This window comes from Chanos chanos, chromosome 1 (genome assembly GCF_902362185.1).
Source record: "Chanos chanos chromosome 1, fChaCha1.1, whole genome shotgun sequence".
In the NCBI taxonomy this organism is placed as follows: domain Eukaryota; kingdom Metazoa; phylum Chordata; class Actinopteri; order Gonorynchiformes; family Chanidae; genus Chanos; species Chanos chanos.
In genome coordinates, this window is record NC_044495.1 from 3,178,396 (window position 1) to 3,196,378 (window position 17,983).

The 17,983-nt window shown below is 39.4% G+C and overlaps 1 protein-coding gene across 1 annotated transcript in view; it reads right to left on the reverse strand.

Moving 5' to 3' along the window:
- Positions 1-17,983, reverse strand: part of LOC115820156 (uncharacterized) — a gene marked incomplete at its 3' end in the record, with an annotated part of 129,339 nt that overhangs the window by 9,354 nt on the left and 102,002 nt on the right. The window contains 2 exon segments of the mRNA XM_030783642.1: positions 33-206; positions 2,093-2,266. Of these exon segments, the coding sequence (XP_030639502.1) occupies positions 33-206; positions 2,093-2,266 (348 nt within the window).

Here is a 17,983-nt window from a genome sequence, read left to right on the forward strand (position 1 = left end):
AGACTTTAAACTGTACTGTGACATTTTCTCACCTCAATGTCTCAAGTTTACATTTTGGATCCTTCTGTAAATCAGTCAGCATTTTCACTCCTGAGTCTCCAGGGTCGTTCCCTCTCAGATCCAGCTCTATCAGGTGTGAGGGCTTTGATTTCAAAGCTGAAGCCAGAGCAGCGTATCCTTCTCCTGTTATACCACAGTCTGAAAGTCTAGAGAGAAGAGAAGACTCTCACAGTTCTGGCAAAAACACATCATGAACAGTTGTTCATTACAGGAATTTGGTCTTACTGTACCTTAGGAAGGAGTTTAACAGTAACATGATAAATGCAAATATTTACTCGCTTAATTAAGATCGGACTTTTATATCAACCTAAGTGTCTCCTAAAAGATGTGTTACTAATACTGTAAAAATATAAAAGATCAGTATGATTCATTCATGGTATAAATGTTTAATTTTGGTTCAGCTTCACATTACTTACAGCAGTCTCTGTACTTTACAGTTTGAATTCTCCAGTAATGCAGAGATGTGCTTCACTCCTGAGTCTCCTAGTTTATTCCCACTCAGATTCAGCTCTATCAGGTGTGAGGGGTTTGATGTCAGAGCTGAAGTCAGAGCAGCACAGCCTTCTTCTGTTATATTGCTGTCATTAAGCCTGTAGAGAGAGAGAGAGAGAGAGAGAGAGAGAGCGAGCGAGCAAAAAATCAAGTTTTTTGTTTTATTTCAGTTTTGAGTTAGTTTAAAAAGTCAGTGAACCCCAAAAGGCTTGTTTCTATTGCAGTTTGAATCTATCTTAAAAACCCTCAGTATACACACACTGTATACACACATTCTAAGTATACCCAAACCCTAAGTACACACACACACGCACGCATGCATGCACACGCACAAACTGACACACACTGATATACTCCTGGATGGAGCACTGTCTGTGTTCTACCTGTTACAGATTTTGAAGCTGTGAGAAGTGTGATCCTGTTACTGACTCAGTCAGCACAACTGAGTAAAATGAAAGAGTTTACTTAGTTACTTATCTGTCTTATTGACAACATTACAGAATTAACACCCAGCACTGAGACCCTGTTCTGCTCTGACTGGCATTGAGACAGTCCCAGTTAAATGGAATGAGAACAGAGAAAAAAACACTCTTTATGTACAAAGCTCAGACCTTAACAAATATAAATGCTGTTTTGAAATTTAAAGGCAGAAAAGAGTTCTGGTAAACAAAGCTGTAATATTGGTGATATACTGTGTATATTCTTTTGTTGTATGTTACTGTAAAACTGTGCTTTGTAGAATACTTGGAATTTCTTGTCCCTCCATTACAACTATGAAGGTCTGTTTAGTGCATTTCACTACATCATACACTCATTGCCAGATTACTTACAGCAGTCTCTGGAGTTTACAGTGTGGATTCCCCAGTAGATCAGAGATGTGTTTCACTCCTGAGTCTCCTAGTTTATTCCCACTCAGATTGAGCTCTATCAGGTGTGAGGGGTTTGATGTCAGAGCTGAAGTCAGAGCAGCACAGCCTTCTTCTGTTATACTGCTGTCATTTAGCCTATAAAGAAAAAGAGAGAGAGAGAGAGAGAGAGAGAGAGAGAGAAGTGTGAAAATGTTATGACTGCAACAGTGTTCATTCTACTGAAGCACTATCGAGATATAAAATCATTGGCTGATCTCTCTCTCTCTCTCTCTGTCTATCTATCCATCTATCTATCTATCTATCTATCTATCTATCTATCTATCTATCTATCTATCTATCTATCTATCTATCTATCTATCTGTGTGTGTATATGCTATACTCAATAACCACATTGTAATATTTTTATAGTACAGTGATGTGTTAACTCATTATACAGTATTGCTCATCAAACAAGAACATATGAATTTAATTCACTAGAAAATAATTTCTTGGTTGTATTCAAAGAAACTAAACAACTGAACAAATCAACTGAACCCACAACAAAGATTAAACTAAAGAGTTGAAAAGTGAAATGCTTTTGTTGGATATGTTCAAACATGTGATTATTGCTTATGTTGTATGAGGACTTTAGCACAAGGGTGGGGCGTAATATGTGGTAGATATTGACTTACCGCAGTATCTCCAGTTTACACTGTGAATTCTCCAGTCCAGCAAACAGCTGCTTCACTCCTGAATCCTGTATTTTATTGTTGCTCAGATCCAGTTCTCTCAGAGTGGACTGATCTGATCTGAGAACTGTGTTTAGAGCTGAACAACTCTCCTCTGTTAATTCACAGTCAGACAACCTGAAGTCAAAATAATACAAATAAATGCATCAACATCAACATTACTGCTACTACCACTACTACTATTATTACTACTACTACTAATACATACCTTTGTTTTGAACTAAAAGTCTGTGTTGGAAAACATTAACAGTGAACCAGCCTCTGTTTGATACAAATGTATAGTTGTGTTATTTTATGTTATTGTGCTGTACTCTCTCAAAGCATAATCAGTATTAGTTTGTCTCTGTCTCCCTCTTTCAGCTTCTCTCCCTAGATTGTTCCAATCATTCCAGTGCTGCCGATTTATGGGAATCATCGTATTTCAAAACGTCGTTCGTCTCAATAAATACGTGTTTTCTGAAATGACACATTTATGCGTATTTGTTCTCTTGGTTATGACTCGCATACTACATTTTCCTCAAAATACAACAACTTTAAGCCTCTAGTACGATACTTTAACATTTCCCATTTGGCAACACTTTGTCAATCCATTTTTCAAACGTGTGAAAATGAAATGCAAATAGTTATACACACTTAATTGCATTTGAGAAATATAGGCATAGTTTGACACTTTGTTGCCTTAATAACTATACATCAAGCAATTTCCATGTACATTCTCATGTTCCTACCCCCACACACCATTTTGGTTTGAAAATTACAAAAATATGCTACCACGCCTTGTTTTATTCATAATATCTTCATGTCCATTGTTGGTATAGACCCCAAATGTTGGCACAAAATTAATAAGATTGTTTTTGCAGAAAAAAAAGTGATACCATACTGGTGCAAAATTGTGGGTTTGTAGTATCCTCAATGTCACTCTCATTTTGGAATTTTGCACTTTTTTCCAAATCTAGAGCCTTATAAAAATAAAACGGAGTACATGCAGTACAGGCTTTTAATGGTTTTGACAGAAAACATGTTTGTCTTCCATTCTACAAAGTTTGGTGAGGCTAGGAACAATACATGTCAAGATATTAATGCCCAAACAATAATGGCTTCCCAGATAAGGTGTTTTTGAGGCTATAAAAACCAAATATTATCAAGGGCTGAAAAACTATGAAAACAGAGAATTTGAACAGAAATATTTTACAGGCCTTGGTTTTCGGTCCCTTTCATGATATGCACAGGGTTTGAACAAAATCTGAGACGGTGCTGCAACAACCTTATCTGATTTGACACAGAATGACCCATATACATGTAGACGGGAATATGCTCGTCAGTGTGTTCTTGTTTTTGACTGTGTCATATCTGTTTTTTTTTTCTACCATGTCATGAGATATTAAAATAGAGTTTGAAATTCCTTTAAAAAACAGAAGTAAATAACCATGTACTACATGAAAAATAAATTTACCTGATAAGAATGTCTGAAATAAATGTTTGGCATGAAGTTTATACTTATACCACTTCATATAAATGTAGCTTTGTATTTGCTTTTGTATTCCATATTTCATATATTTTCATTTAAAGTATATGTTCCGCTATAAAATTTAAGCGATCATTAAGACAACACACTCTATATGTGTGGGTGTATGTATGTGGGCGTGTGGGCAACAGAGTGTACTTACAAAGCTGTTTTGGCTGATTTGACCACTGGCAGAAGTCTCTTAAGACATTCATCTGACCTGATGAACTTTTTAAGGTCAAATACCTCCATCTGCTCCTCTGATGTCAGCAACACAAAGACCAGAGCTGACCACTGAGCAGGTGAGAGCTGGGCACTGGAGAGACTTCCAGACCTCAGGTGGTTTTGGATCTCCTCCACTAGAGATTTGTCGTTTAGTTCATTCAGACAGTGGAACAGATTGATGGATCTCTCTGCAGAGGGATTCTTGTTGAACTTGTCCTTGATGTATCTGACTATATCCTCCTTGCTCTGTGAGCTGCTTCCTGTCTGTGTCAGTAAACCCTGTAAGAGCCTCTGATTGGACTCCAGTGAGAGACCCAGAAGGAAGCGGAGAAAAAGGTCAAGGTGTCCACTCTTACTCTCCAAAGCCTTGTCCACTGCAGTCCTGAGCAATCCAATCACTGTGTTATTTTCATTATCCAGTAATATCTCCTGGTTGACAAAAACATTCTTTTGGTGTTTGTCGATAGACATATACGCAAACAGGGCAGCAATAAACTCCTGAATGCTCAGATGTACAAAACAGAACACGGTCCCAAGAAACATCCCAGATTCCTCTTTAAAGATCTGTGTGCACATTCCTGAGTACACAGATGCATCAGTGACATCAATGCCACATTCTTTCAGGTCCTGTGCATAGAAGATCAGATTGTTGCTCAACAAGTTCTGAAAGGCTAGCTTTCCCATTGCCAGAATGCCCTTTTCATCCCACACTGTGTCCATGGATTCTGTCTCTTCATACTTCTGATTCTTCTGTCTGGTCTGAAAGATCAGAAAGTATGAGTACATTTGTGTCAGTGTCTTTAGGGTTTGCTGTTTATCTGTACTGTCTGTTCCTCCCAATATTCTTTCAAGAACAGTGGCTGAGATCCAACAGAAGACTGGGATGTGGCACATGATGTAGAGGCTCCTTGATTGTTTCATGTGTGAAATGATTCTGTCAGCCAGTTTCTCATCAGTGATTCTCTTTCTGAAGTACTCCTCCTTCTGCGTGTCATTAAAACCTCGTACCTCCACCACCTGATCAACACACTCAGGAGGGATTTTACTGGCTGCTGCCGGTCTGGTGGTTATCCATATGAGAGCAGAGGGAAGCAGATTTCCCCTGATGAGGTTTGTTAAAAGGCTGTCCACTGAGGTCGGTTTGGTTACATCAGTCCAAGTCTCGTTTTCATGGAACTTCAGGGGATGTCGGCATTCATCCAGGCCATCAAAGATGAATAGAACTTTGTACTTGATGTTTTTGGTAAAATCTATTCCTTTTGTCTCTGGGAAAAATTGATTGAGAATGTCCATCAAACTGTGCTTCCCATTCTTTAGATTCAGCTCCCGGAAAGGAAGAGGAAAAATCAACTCGATATCCTCATTTGCCTTTCCTTCAGCCCAGTCTAAAATGAACTTCTGCACAGAGATTGATTTTCCAATGCCAGCGACTCCTTTTGTAAGCACAGTTCTGATGGTTTTGTCTTGAACAGGTAATGGTTTAAAGATATTATTGCATTCAATTAATTTCTCTGGTGTTTCTGGACGTCCAAATGCTTTCTCACTCTGTCTCACTTCATGTTCTTCATTGACTGCTCCACTTCCACCCTCTGTAATGTAGAGTTCTGTGTAAATTTTTTCAAGGAGTACTGACTCTCCCTGCTTTTGTACTCCTTCAAATGCATGTTCATACTTCCTCTTCAAACGTGATTTGAGCTCATGCTGGTTATGAATTATAATGAGACCTAGTGGACAGGTTAAATAATCAATAAAAGTGAATATGTGCACTGAATACTACGTATACTGAATATAACATACTGAACATAGTATTAACAGATGATTAACATCACAATGAGATGGAGATATGATATTCATGGAAAGAAACTATGTACTATGATCTGATCCATGAGATACTTCCATTGAAACCAACACACAGAATATAAAACACCTGTCTTTCTGTTCCATGGTCATTTGTCAGATATGTCATAGATCTCTTACATTTCTCCAATGTATCTGTGAGGTCACTCTGGTTCATGTTCCTCAGACAGTGCAATGTGATGTTAGCAGCTCCCTCTCTGGCGCTGTTGTAATCATCTCTCTCCGTATTATATTTTTTCATGTTTTTTGTCTTCAGATATTTCTTAATCCTTTTCAGCTCATGCTTCATAAATGTGATTACCTCTTCCTCAAGATCCTCGCGTCAAAACACAGGCAGAGAAAAAGCCAGAGCATAAAAAAAGAGTATTAAAATCCAGCAATATATAATTCAGTAAACTTTCTAGGTCATATCATGAAGAATGATCACCAGAGCCGGCCCAACGCATAAGTCAACTAAGCTTGTGGCCACCAGAGGGCCCCCAAGAGTGCTTGAAATGTCCCACAATGTCAATGGTAATCATACAAACATGCAATATTGTGTTAAAGGGCTGGCTGGGCGAAAACTACTGATTTAATCAATTCCCACTGGCTCTGTCAGAGCTGGTGTCACGTTCACGTGTGTACGCACTGTAATGGGTGTTAACTGCATTTTGATGCAAACACAGTCAGTTAGACTAGCATTAGGTTACAGTCCTCTCCTCTGTGTCAATGGAAAAAGCAGAAAAAAGTAATGTCACAAAAGGACATGTCTTTCTGTTTATATAAGTTATTTGATTTTAATTGTGGTTGACAGTTGTTCTTACGATGGAGTACAGGTCGTAATATTACGACTTCACTCGTAATATGAATGAAGTAGTAATTTTACAAGAAAAGAGTCATAATATTAGGTGAATAAAGTCATAATTTTACAAAAAAAAGTCATGATAGACTATTATAAGAATAAAGTTGTAATTTTAGGCTGTGTGTTATTTTAGAGGGGAAATACCAGAGGAGCAGCCAGCCATCAACATTAAGATGAGGAACAAAACTGTAAACTTGTGTTTGCTGAACAAGCAAAACCGCATTTATCAAATGTCTGACGATAAGATGATTAAGTAAAGTCACCTGTTGACTGATGTGTGTGGCACGGCATGGCAAGACTTGAAAAATGAAAGCCCAGGCTCTCGTAAAATTATGACTTTATTCACATAATATTATGACTCTTTTCTTGTAAAATTACGACTTCATTCTCGTAATATCATGACCTATACTCCATCATAAGAACAACTGTCAACGACAATTAAAATCACATGTTGACTTGGGCCTGGGCTTTCATTTTTCATTTCACTTCGTTCTCGTAATGTCATGACCTTATTCTTGAAATTTCAGAATTTTTTCCCTCAATGTGGCCCTAACATTCTGTCGTATTTTCTGCACTTTTTCATGTTGCAAACTTTTTAAACCAAAAGCGATTAAAGTGGTTAACTTATTTACAGTAAATGCACCGTAAATTCTGGTTTATTCTGTTACTTTTCAGTACACCACGTTCAGTATGCCACCTAGAGCTGTTTCACTTTGAATATTAAAGTGCAAATGAACACCAGGCCACTCTTGTGAGTCAGCTACCTCTTAAGATTAAATACCATAGAAAGGTAAAAAACATGACAGGCTGACATTGGTATGATACAACCAATAAAATAGCTACAACTAATAAAATTGATAATGGGTGTGTTAGATTTACAGCAGGTGTGCGAACGATCAAGCATGGACAACAGTCAAATAATATTGGTGGCACAGAGGTGGTGGGGGGCCCACAAATCAAGTTCTGCATAGGGCCCCATAAAGGCTTGAGCTGGCCCTGATGATCACTGAAACCATAATACTGTAAACAGTTGAGAGTATGCGAAAAAGTGAAAGTGACCATTTGAACATTTGATATAAAATCATCATTGCATTTGAAAAATCATCATTGCATTGACACAAAACAGTTTTAGTCTTACAGAGAAGATGTTGCGTAGAACTTCATGAAACTTCTGATCTTTTAAGCCTTCACCTTCAATGGACCCACAGCTGTATCTAGAAAGCAGAGAGAATAACATTTTATATTATGTGGTGCCATGCAGGAAAACTGGAGGGTCAGAGAAGCTGAAATGTGATCCTTGTAGTTCTCCTCAGCAATGAATATAAAGCTTTCATTTAGTGAGAGGTCTGATTTTGTCCTCCTAAAATATATTTGTTAATGTCGTTTAGCTATGTCAGATTTTAGATTTAAGCTGTCAGTGTTTGTGTGTGAAGGCAAATATCCAAGGAAGAGAGAACTTAAGAAATTCGGGTCTGGAGAAACTAGGTGCCAAATCAAGACATATTATGGTCTTTGCAGAGCGGGAGAAAAAGAGAACCGAAGTTGACTTGGGCTTTCATCTGCAGTTTTTTAAAAACTTTTTACACAGATGACTAAAATGTTAGCCTACCAAGTACAAATTCAAGGTTCCCTTTCTTTGTTTGGTTAGATGGGTGTAGGAGTTGCCAGGCCCGTAGACCATACTACTCATAATTCCCTGCTTGACAGCGTGGGTAATCTGAACACATCTTCTCAGTTTTCAGTGGTATTGGATACAGCAATGGAGCCACATACCGGATACACTAATGACGCAATTTTTGTCATAAAACCGTGGAAAAATCCAAATTCTTTCTCTCTCTTCAATTCTCCAACTGTCCCTACCAGCGGCTTGCTAGCTGCGGTTTGCTCTATCAGCAGCTCGCTAGCAGCGGGTGTTCCTGCCTGCATAAAAAGACACCGTTACTCCCAGACATTGGATCTCTCTGGTGAATGATCCTGTTGGGATAAGGAGACACTGTTTCTCTGCCGAAGAAAAGAACAAGGAAACAACGAAGCGAGATATTTGTACGGCCAAAGTTTTAATGTACTTTCTCTCGCGCAGTTGTGACTTTAACTGCAACCGGCTAATTATTCTGTAACACACACAGTTTTCGACGGAAGAAAAGGCGACCGGATCCCTTTTCATTTCTTAAAACGTCGATGAACTAAATTAAGAGCCCTCCAATATCATCAGACGAGCGACCGAGCCCCGAAGATCTTCAAGCGACAAGGAAAAGAACTTCTCCCTGGACCTGCGAATCGCACTGCTCATCAGGCCACCAAAGAGGCATCTTCGATCGCCACGCAATGAGCTATTCAAAGTAAGGCTGGCATCTGGGCACACTTTAGTCTTAAGGCTATATTCAGTTAACGTGAAGGAAGTGTTGTTATTTGAATTCTTTTATGATTTAAATGTACACACTGTATTTCATGCACAATGCTGTTTTTACCTGGTTGTTATTTTCTTTTGGTTACAACTTATGAAGGATAGATCTGGCATGCGTTCTTTCTCTCTCTAACGCCCTTTTTCTAATTGCACACCTCCAACATTGGGATTAGAGTGTGAGTTAAGGGTTGGGTAGAGTTGTTGAGTTTAGGCCCTACTAAATTAGTGATTCTTTGTTCTCTCACACACACGTACATCTTGTTGCCCCTCCCCACTCTTGTTGGTGCCTAGCACACATGCTTGCGCACTACATCCTCATACCACACATACCTCTTGCCTGTGCGCCTGCGCACAGCCTCTCTCCCTCCCTCTCCCTCTCTCCTTCGCTATTGTATAATTATTTTTTGCTGTGAGAGAGTAAAAAATTGTTGCTTTTCTTGATTGTGAGAGAGTTAAGAGGTAGCGCATTATACTGGTATTGTAAGTAATTAAGTGAGCTTCTTGTTCTGACTATAAGTCAAGAAATGTTCTAAATAAAGTTAGAAATGCTGCAACTGGTTGCTGGACACCTTTCTCTGGAACAGAAGTCAATACTGTATAATTATTCTTCGCTGTGAGAATTAAATTTAGTGCTTTTCTTGATTGTGAGAGAATTAAGAAGTAGCGCATTATACTGGTACTGTAAGTTGTTAAGTGAGCTTCGTGTTCGACTATAAGTCTGAAAATGTTCTGAGTAAAGGTAGAAACTCTGCAACTGGTTTCTAGACACCTTTCTGTAGTATGAAAGGGTGTTGAAGCTACACAAAATTCAATGCTGTATAATTATACTTTCTGAATAGGGTGAGGAGCTCGGACACCCGGGAGGAACTTGGAGTAGAGCCGCTGCTCCTCCGCATTGAAAGGAGTCAGTTGAGGTGGTTCGGGCATCTAGTCAGGATGCCTCCTGGGCGCCTCCCTATGGAGGTGTTCCGGGCGCGACCAACTGGGAGGAGACCCCGGGGAAGACCCAGGACACGTTGGGAGAAATATATATCTCGGCTGACCTGGGAACACCTTGGGATCCCCCAGGAGGAGCTGGTGGATGTAGCCGGGGAAAGGGATGTCTGGGCGACTCTCCTCAGCCTGCTGCCACCGCGACCCGGTCCCGGATAAGCGGGAGAAAATGGATGGATGGATGGATATACTTTCTGAGAAAGTTGAGAAGTATACTAGTATTGAACTAGAGTTATCTAAGCTCTAGCTTGTCGCCTGAGGATGAAGAGGCCATCATACCACCACTGATAAATACCGTAGCTTCCAGCCGAAACTAAATAGGGATATTTTAGGTGTCTATACAAATGACAGTTCATTTTGATGTTGATGAACTTTGGCCAGATGCATTTCCGTTTCCTCTCTTGTGTGTCATTGCAGGTATTCTAGTGAAAAGGAGGATCCTAAACAACCCTCTAGAGAACGGTGCCCTGGCTGACATCAGACATCTGCACTGGACTGTACCTGACACCTGACTGACATCTGCTGAAGAATCACAGGACACGGGACACATCTGCATCGGTCAAACGCACAATATTGCACAGCCTGCTTCAGAAGATCTCATCCACCAATACAACCCAGCACCATAACTGTTGAATACAATCATTCACCATGCCAACAATGTCATTTTTAATAATGCTGTACATCCTTTCAATATCTGTGCATCATCATAAAAAGATATTTTATTTTATACTGTAAGCAGAGGTGCCTGTACTCAGTATTAGGCTGTGTACATGATTACTATCAACATATCTTGGTTTCTTTTTCTGGTCTTTTTCCTCTTTCTGTTCATGTATTTTCTTACAATTATTTCTTTTTGTGGTCATATTTTGTTATGATCAAAGGGGGGATTGTAAGATTATAGTGATATCTGAACAGACATGGTTCATGATAGGAGAACTGTTTAACCTGATGGTCTTATTACCATACATACAAAGAAAGCTTCACACCTTTGGCGCCGCGTTACTGTTGGAGCCAAGAGCAATTGATTAAGGCAAAATACAACCGGTAATGGGCGAATGGCAGCCATCACAGACAAAAGGGGAATTTAGCATTAACACCTAGATTCTGATTTGCATCAAGCAACGTTGTACACCTATCGTCTGTTTGCTTCATGGTATAAAATTCCGATCACGGTAACAGTTCTCTGAGTTAAGCTTCGGCGCAAGCAGACGTGCTGCCAGATTCCACCACCACCAAATAAAGCTTTTCTCCAAGCGCGCTTTTGCTCCGGTTCCTTTACTTGTAAAATCACAAGAAAATCCAACAATATAAATGTCTTTCAGTTAAGTCAGCCAAATATATAATTTTGTTCCTGATTGATTAAGAAATTTATAGGTTAATTGGTTTTGTTAGAACTAATAAATACATGCTTCTTTGATCAGTATTACTGTGTTCATTGTTTGTTGTAATGACACTCCATTCTATACTTCAACTGAACCTTGTAATCTAAGATTTAAGTTCTCTGTGTGTGTGTGTGTGTGTAGGTAAATCTCCTATGAATAGAGACCTTAAGGAATTTTGGTTTGGAAATACTAGGTGCCAAATTAAGAAACATGATGGTCTGTGCAGAGTGGGAGAAAAAGAGATCTGAAGTTGACTTGGGCTTGGGCTGATTTTGAAGTTTTTTTAAGAACATTTTACACAGTCCAATGATAAAAATGTCAGCCTACCAAGTACAAATTCAAGGTTCCCTTTCTGTGTTTGTTTAAATGGATGGTTTTGCGGTATAAAACCGTTTTTACAGTGTTTTTTTTTTTCATTTGAGTTGTTCTATATTAACTCCCTAAATTTAGCTCCCAGAATTATGAGTAAACTTTTCTTTGCTCCTCACAACCCTGAGAGGTCTTGCCTCAGTTCTTCTGTTGCACTCAATTATTCATTTATATCATCTCATTAACATTCAGAAATAACATGGCACTGTTGGTCTTGTCAGTATAGAGGTGAAGCCCAGGTATAAACTTAATTTAAAAATACAGCAGGACTCAGATAATGATATTTGAGAATTACGAGAATCTGTTTTCAGAGATGAAATAGATCAACTTGGCGATAGTGCAACCACCCTTGGGCCATTTTGCTACATTAGCAATAAAAATATTATATCAACAATACATGTATTTTATAGTTTTCCTGGTTTGAAGCCTAGTTAGGGCTATTCTTCTTGTTAAAGAAATTATAATGACAGGAGCAGGCCACTGTCCAACTGGACAGGATATTACATTTGTCCTGTCCACATTACACTGACCTGTGCACATCTCATGTGATTATGAATGTATTCATAACTTTTGTCTCAGATCTTACAGAATGGCATCGTAACTGACACGGAGTGGGTGCTGTATATGTGGACGTGTTTGTTCATGTGTCAGGGGTGTTGCAGTAGAAATTAAAGTTTGGTGACCAGACCGTTAATGGGAAACCCTAAATGTCAGAGCATCCTCACTGAAAAGTCAAGCAACCCCATAGCACAAGCAAAAGAAAATCTCTGGCACCGCCCCGTTGATGATGAAGGCATTTAAATGTGAGCAGACATGGCGCTTTGGAGAAATGTCTCATTATACCTGTTAACTAAGCCTTTAAAAATGGGAAAAATCAGGTATTCCTAAAGCACAGCCTAGCATATGATCATATTTTTTGCATATTAAAGATGAATTATTATATAAGTAATACTAACATGTTTTGGTAGGTTTTTTTTTTTTTATCTTTTCCGGGTTGCGACCTATTTAGGGCTATACTTTTCATCAAAGAAGTTTCTATAACAAGAATAAACTACTGCCCATCTGTTATTCAGTGAATTTCAACACACACACTAGGAGCAGTGAACACACACACACACTAGGAGCTAGGAACAGTTGGCAGTGGGCAGCCACAGTGCTGCGCCCAGGGACCAACTCCAGTTCTCTTTGCCAGTGCCTTGGTCAAGGGCACTGACAGGAGTACTAATCCTAGCATGCATGTCTTTGATGGTGGGAGGAAACTGGAGCAGAAACCCAGCAAACATGGGGAGAACATGCAAACTCCACACAGAAAGGACCTGGGACAGACAGGATGGCCACAGTATTTCACAAATTATTACATTTTTACAAACATGCTTAACACATGTAAGCATTTGAAAATATTTTGAAAACCATAACTTAGAAGTGAGACATTTTTGAACCTGTTCCCACCACGCCGTTTGATTGTTATTTGTAAACAAATCAGAGGAGGGACTCAAACACAAATAAAACTGACTGGCCTTGGATTTTTCATGGGTACCAATGAAAACCATTTCTCTTACATTCCACCGAATGGCAAAGTATTTCAAAAACTGAAAGACACAGCAAACCTAAAGGTTAGAGAAGCAGGCTTGTGACCGAGAGGTTGCCGGTTCAGGTCCCATGACCAGCAGGAAAACATCCACGGCAGGAGTGCCCTGGGGTAAGACACTCAACCCCCAGCTGCCCCTCAGGTGCAGGTGTGCTGTCCACTACTCCTGCATCTAGTGCTTAATAGTTTGGTCGCCACACTTTAAATTCTACTGCAACACCCCCGACACACGTACACACGCTCGCACATACACAGCACCCGCTCCGTGACAGTTACAATGCCATTCTGTCTTAAACACAAGGTGAGATATTCAACTCATGGGATATAGATGTAAGGTTCACAAGCCAGTCTACTGAAACACTCTTCTGAATATAGAATTTCACACAATTATGCTACGGCCAGGGCTTGCACGCAAGCAGCAAGCAGCAGACAGGTTTGTGCACATTTTAGCCCCAGATTCCAAGATCACAAACTCATGCTGCCAGTAACCAACACCTCGACTAATGAATCAACTGTATTCTGTTCCATAGACCTAATGTTATATGAATGAGCATAGAGACAACTATAAGGAGTCAGAATGTGTGACTCAACTGCTAAATGTGTTATATTCATAACAGGCAACAGAGAAAAAAATCACGCACTTATCACTAGCCACCTGTAGCCCTGTTAGGTTCACAATAAGTCTCGCTTCCTCTTGAGACACGTGAACGTTTATGAAGTAAAAAACGATCCATCATGATATAGCTAATGATTCGATTGTGCTAATTTGCCAGAAAAAAATATAGGCTAACAGAACATGAAAGTAAGGTTTAAACTTCAGCGTGTGCTACACCCATCTGCTGAATCAGATCATCTGATCTTAATCTAAAAATAATAGGTTTGTTTTATTAATGAATTTATATATTTTTCAAATTATAGTATTCACACAATAAAAATGAAAAATTCTAAATAAAACACAAAAATTTCTTGGGAGTGCTGAGGGGTGCTATGGCTATCCTAGAGGTAGCAACAGCACCCCCAAGCCTCCCCCTGGCGGTGCCCATGATAATCAACCAGGTTACACATATGAACCAGTCTCAAACGGTCTCAAACAGACAGAAATGAAAGAAATCATTGGATGGTTCATTGCAAGTGTTTGTGTTGCTGTCAGACTGAAAATGCAGTCAGAATATGACCAGCCCTATGAAGAATATACATTAATCTGGGGATGAGATTGTAGAAGTAGATCAAAATACCTTTTCTCAGAGGGAAGCTCTCCGTCACTGAAGTTGGGTCGGACGCCTTCGTCTGAGCCGTCACTCTCCATGGACACACAGCTCGGTGTAGGTGACACTGATCTTCTCTCCATGACACTAAGGAACAGAGAGGACAATTTGAGAGCTGTAGTATGTTGTAGTGGCTTGTGAAGTTAGTGCTTTTAGCCATCGTAACCCTTTTTTTAATTTTACAAATAGGACACAAATGTGAACGAGCTCTAGGTAGTCCACTCTGTAAAGAGACGAAGACATTCATTGGATGGTTTGTTAAAAGTGCTTGTGTTGCTGTTGTACTGAAAATGCAGTCAGAATATTACCAGCCCTAAACTGGCTGGTATAGCTACCTTGTCTTGTATTTTTCATAGACACCAATGAAAACCATTTCTGCTATATTCCCCAGAATGGAAAAGGCTTTCAAAAACTGAATGGTGCAGCAAACGCATTAAATATGATCATATGCTAGGCTGTGCTTTAGGTATGTCTGGTTTTTCCCCTTTTTTAAAGGCTTAGTTAACAGGTGCAAAGAGATGTTTCTCCAGAGCACCATGTCTGCCCACATTTAAATGTCTTCATCATCAACCAGGTTACAGATATGAATGAGTCTCAAATGGTCTCCTACAGAGAGAAATGAAAGAAATCACTGAATGGTTCATTGCAAGTGTTTGTGTTGCTGTTGGACTGAAAATGCAATCAGAATATAACCAGCCCTATGAAGAATACACATTAATCTGGGGATGAGATTGTAGGAGTCGCCTCAAAATACCTTTTCTCAGAGGGCAGCTCTCCCTCTTTGAGGTCAGGTCGGACGAGGTGGTCTGATGAGTCACTCTTCATGGACACACAGCTCTGTGTAGGTGACACTGAACTCTTCCCCACGACACTAAGGAACAGAAAGGACAGTTTGAGAGCCACAGTATGTTGTAGTGGGTTAACACATAGACTCACATACGACATGTAACCCACAACACATAATTCACACACTGACATGGTAGAGGTAGACAACTGGCGTATAGGAACATTCCCCTTCGATTAAGGAAAGATCGGGCCAAGAGTAGTAATTGTATTTGACCCATTTAGGCAATACCTTAGTAATATCTGGTTGTTTATGCGGTTCTGAAGTATGTATGATCAGTACAAAAGGCTGTGTCACAAGCTCTTACAGTCACTATTGTTTGCATATGGGTAGAAAAATGTTTCGGGTTCAGACACGTGGAGAAAACCATTCCATGAACGAGACTCTGAACCTGATCTCACCTTTCAGTGTCAGGATGCTTCTTGGAGAGATTCATTTCAGATGCAGTGCTTCTTTCACCCTCCCCTGACATTGTCTCAGAGAGCAGAGTGGCTGCAGTCACATACAGGTCTCTTTAGGTCAGAACTGACAAACATCAGTATCTGGAGGTGAGAGAAAGACACAGTTGACATGTATGTATGTTTGACATATATGAAAGTTTTACAATGCACAAGCTGGCCTTGCTGAGATTATTGGGATCCAGTTCATAAACAATAGCACAGTTTACATAATCACCATAGTGTAACCTCATTATTTCAGGCAGTTTTCTGTTCTTTAATCTTAGAATACAGTAAGCAGAGATTAAATCAGTAAATCACTCTTGAACTTGATCCTCTAGTTTCTCAGAAGTACCCTTAACCAGTGCAACTTTGCACTGAGTTTATCACAATTTGGTTATAACTACTTTCACTTCCTGCTCAAGACCTCAAAATTTCATAATGTGACCAAGTTGTAATTCTGCAGAATAATTACCACAGAATATTTAGAGTTAATTTATTTTATTTCAGAGGGCAAAGTTTTTGTTGTGTGCTTTGGTCACTAGGGAGCGGTGTAGCACATTTAGATATGGGCATGCCTGGTGGAAGTTGGTTTTTGTTGTGGATTGCATCAGCTGTGAAGTAGGGTGCAGACTGGATAACTAGCCCTTTGTTATGAGATATAGTGCTGACTACCTGTGGAAATGAAACCGGATTTAGAGAGTAGTGACTTTATTTGTCACCAGGTTTTCATGCGATGCAGTGTCTAAGTTAGTGCCCTGAGAACAAATGTTTTTGGCGTCCTGTCTAGTGTGAGTGAAAAGCAAGCCTCGCACCAAGTTTCCTTAGTTTGGTATGTAAGTGCAATGAAACTTTGTAACAACAACTGTTCCAGTGTGTAAATGTGTGTATAAGGTTACGAACTATACAGGTTTCCAAATCTAGACCTAAAATGTTTACATTCTACAGAAAGTGTTGATAGACGGATGTCTGTGGAGAATGTTTTAAGTTTCTGGAAATTTCTGTGTGTGTTACATATTAGCTGGCTTACTGTGGTTTTCTTTTATTTGTACAGATAAAGGCCACTGCCGTATTTTGGTTGTTAAAACTTATATTATACTTTAGAAAGCAGAGCTTTTGCCATCGCCACATCCGAGCTCAAAGTAAAGAACCCCGAAGAAAAGTATTGTGTTCTGTGTTTTCCTGAAATCCGTGGGTTACATTAACATTCAAACACTGTGAAGATGATTCATTCTGAAATTCTTTGTCGTCAGAACTGTGAAATGAATGAATGTACATGTAAATGTAAAATGTAACATAAGCAATGCATCAGTTCCTGCCCCCTGCTCTCTAAATATTACATAGGAATGTCTCCACATACATGCACATGCTGCATATACAAAATGTGTCAATTTGTCTTTGAGATGTGGGATTAAATGCTACAAATCACCCAGGGTCTTGTGTTACCATAGACTTTGTACATTTTGAGCGAGTATGTGAGCAACCATGTGTGTGTGGTGTAGTGCTCCTAAAACACTACTGAGGGCTTTGAGAGAATAGCTATCGAGTCCCTCTATTAACTAGTTAAATAAATCTTGGGTCCCTGAACTACAAATTTAACCAAAGGTAATTCGAAGTAGTAATAACTACAGTATCATTAATATAGAAAAGTGTTGATGAATTCTCTAACAGCAGTTACACTATACCAATGAAACAACCACACAGATAACTGGATTTTTTAATCATAGGTGAGTTATTGTTTCCAAAAAGAGGAATTAAAAAAAAAAAAAAAAAAAAAAATGAAAACATCACCAAAACAGCCAGTCAGTTATTGGTAGGGGGAAAAAATGAAATTGAAAGTGTCAAGTGGTCTACAAAATTGCCTTTTCAGATAAACTTATGTTGACCCTTAAAACAAACAGAAACAACATGCTTAGCCATTAGTGGCTCAGAGGTTTGCTCACCTGTACAAATGACCAACACTAATACGCTGTGCACTGTTAGCTTACTAACTATATTTGCAACTGAAATAATGTCCAGGCCCACTCTCTAACACTAGCTGGCAAACCCTCTATCGCTTCCTGATTTTGGGCTGAAGTGAAAAAACATGTAGTGTTTTCATTGAGAGGCAGAGTGTCAGCCTATA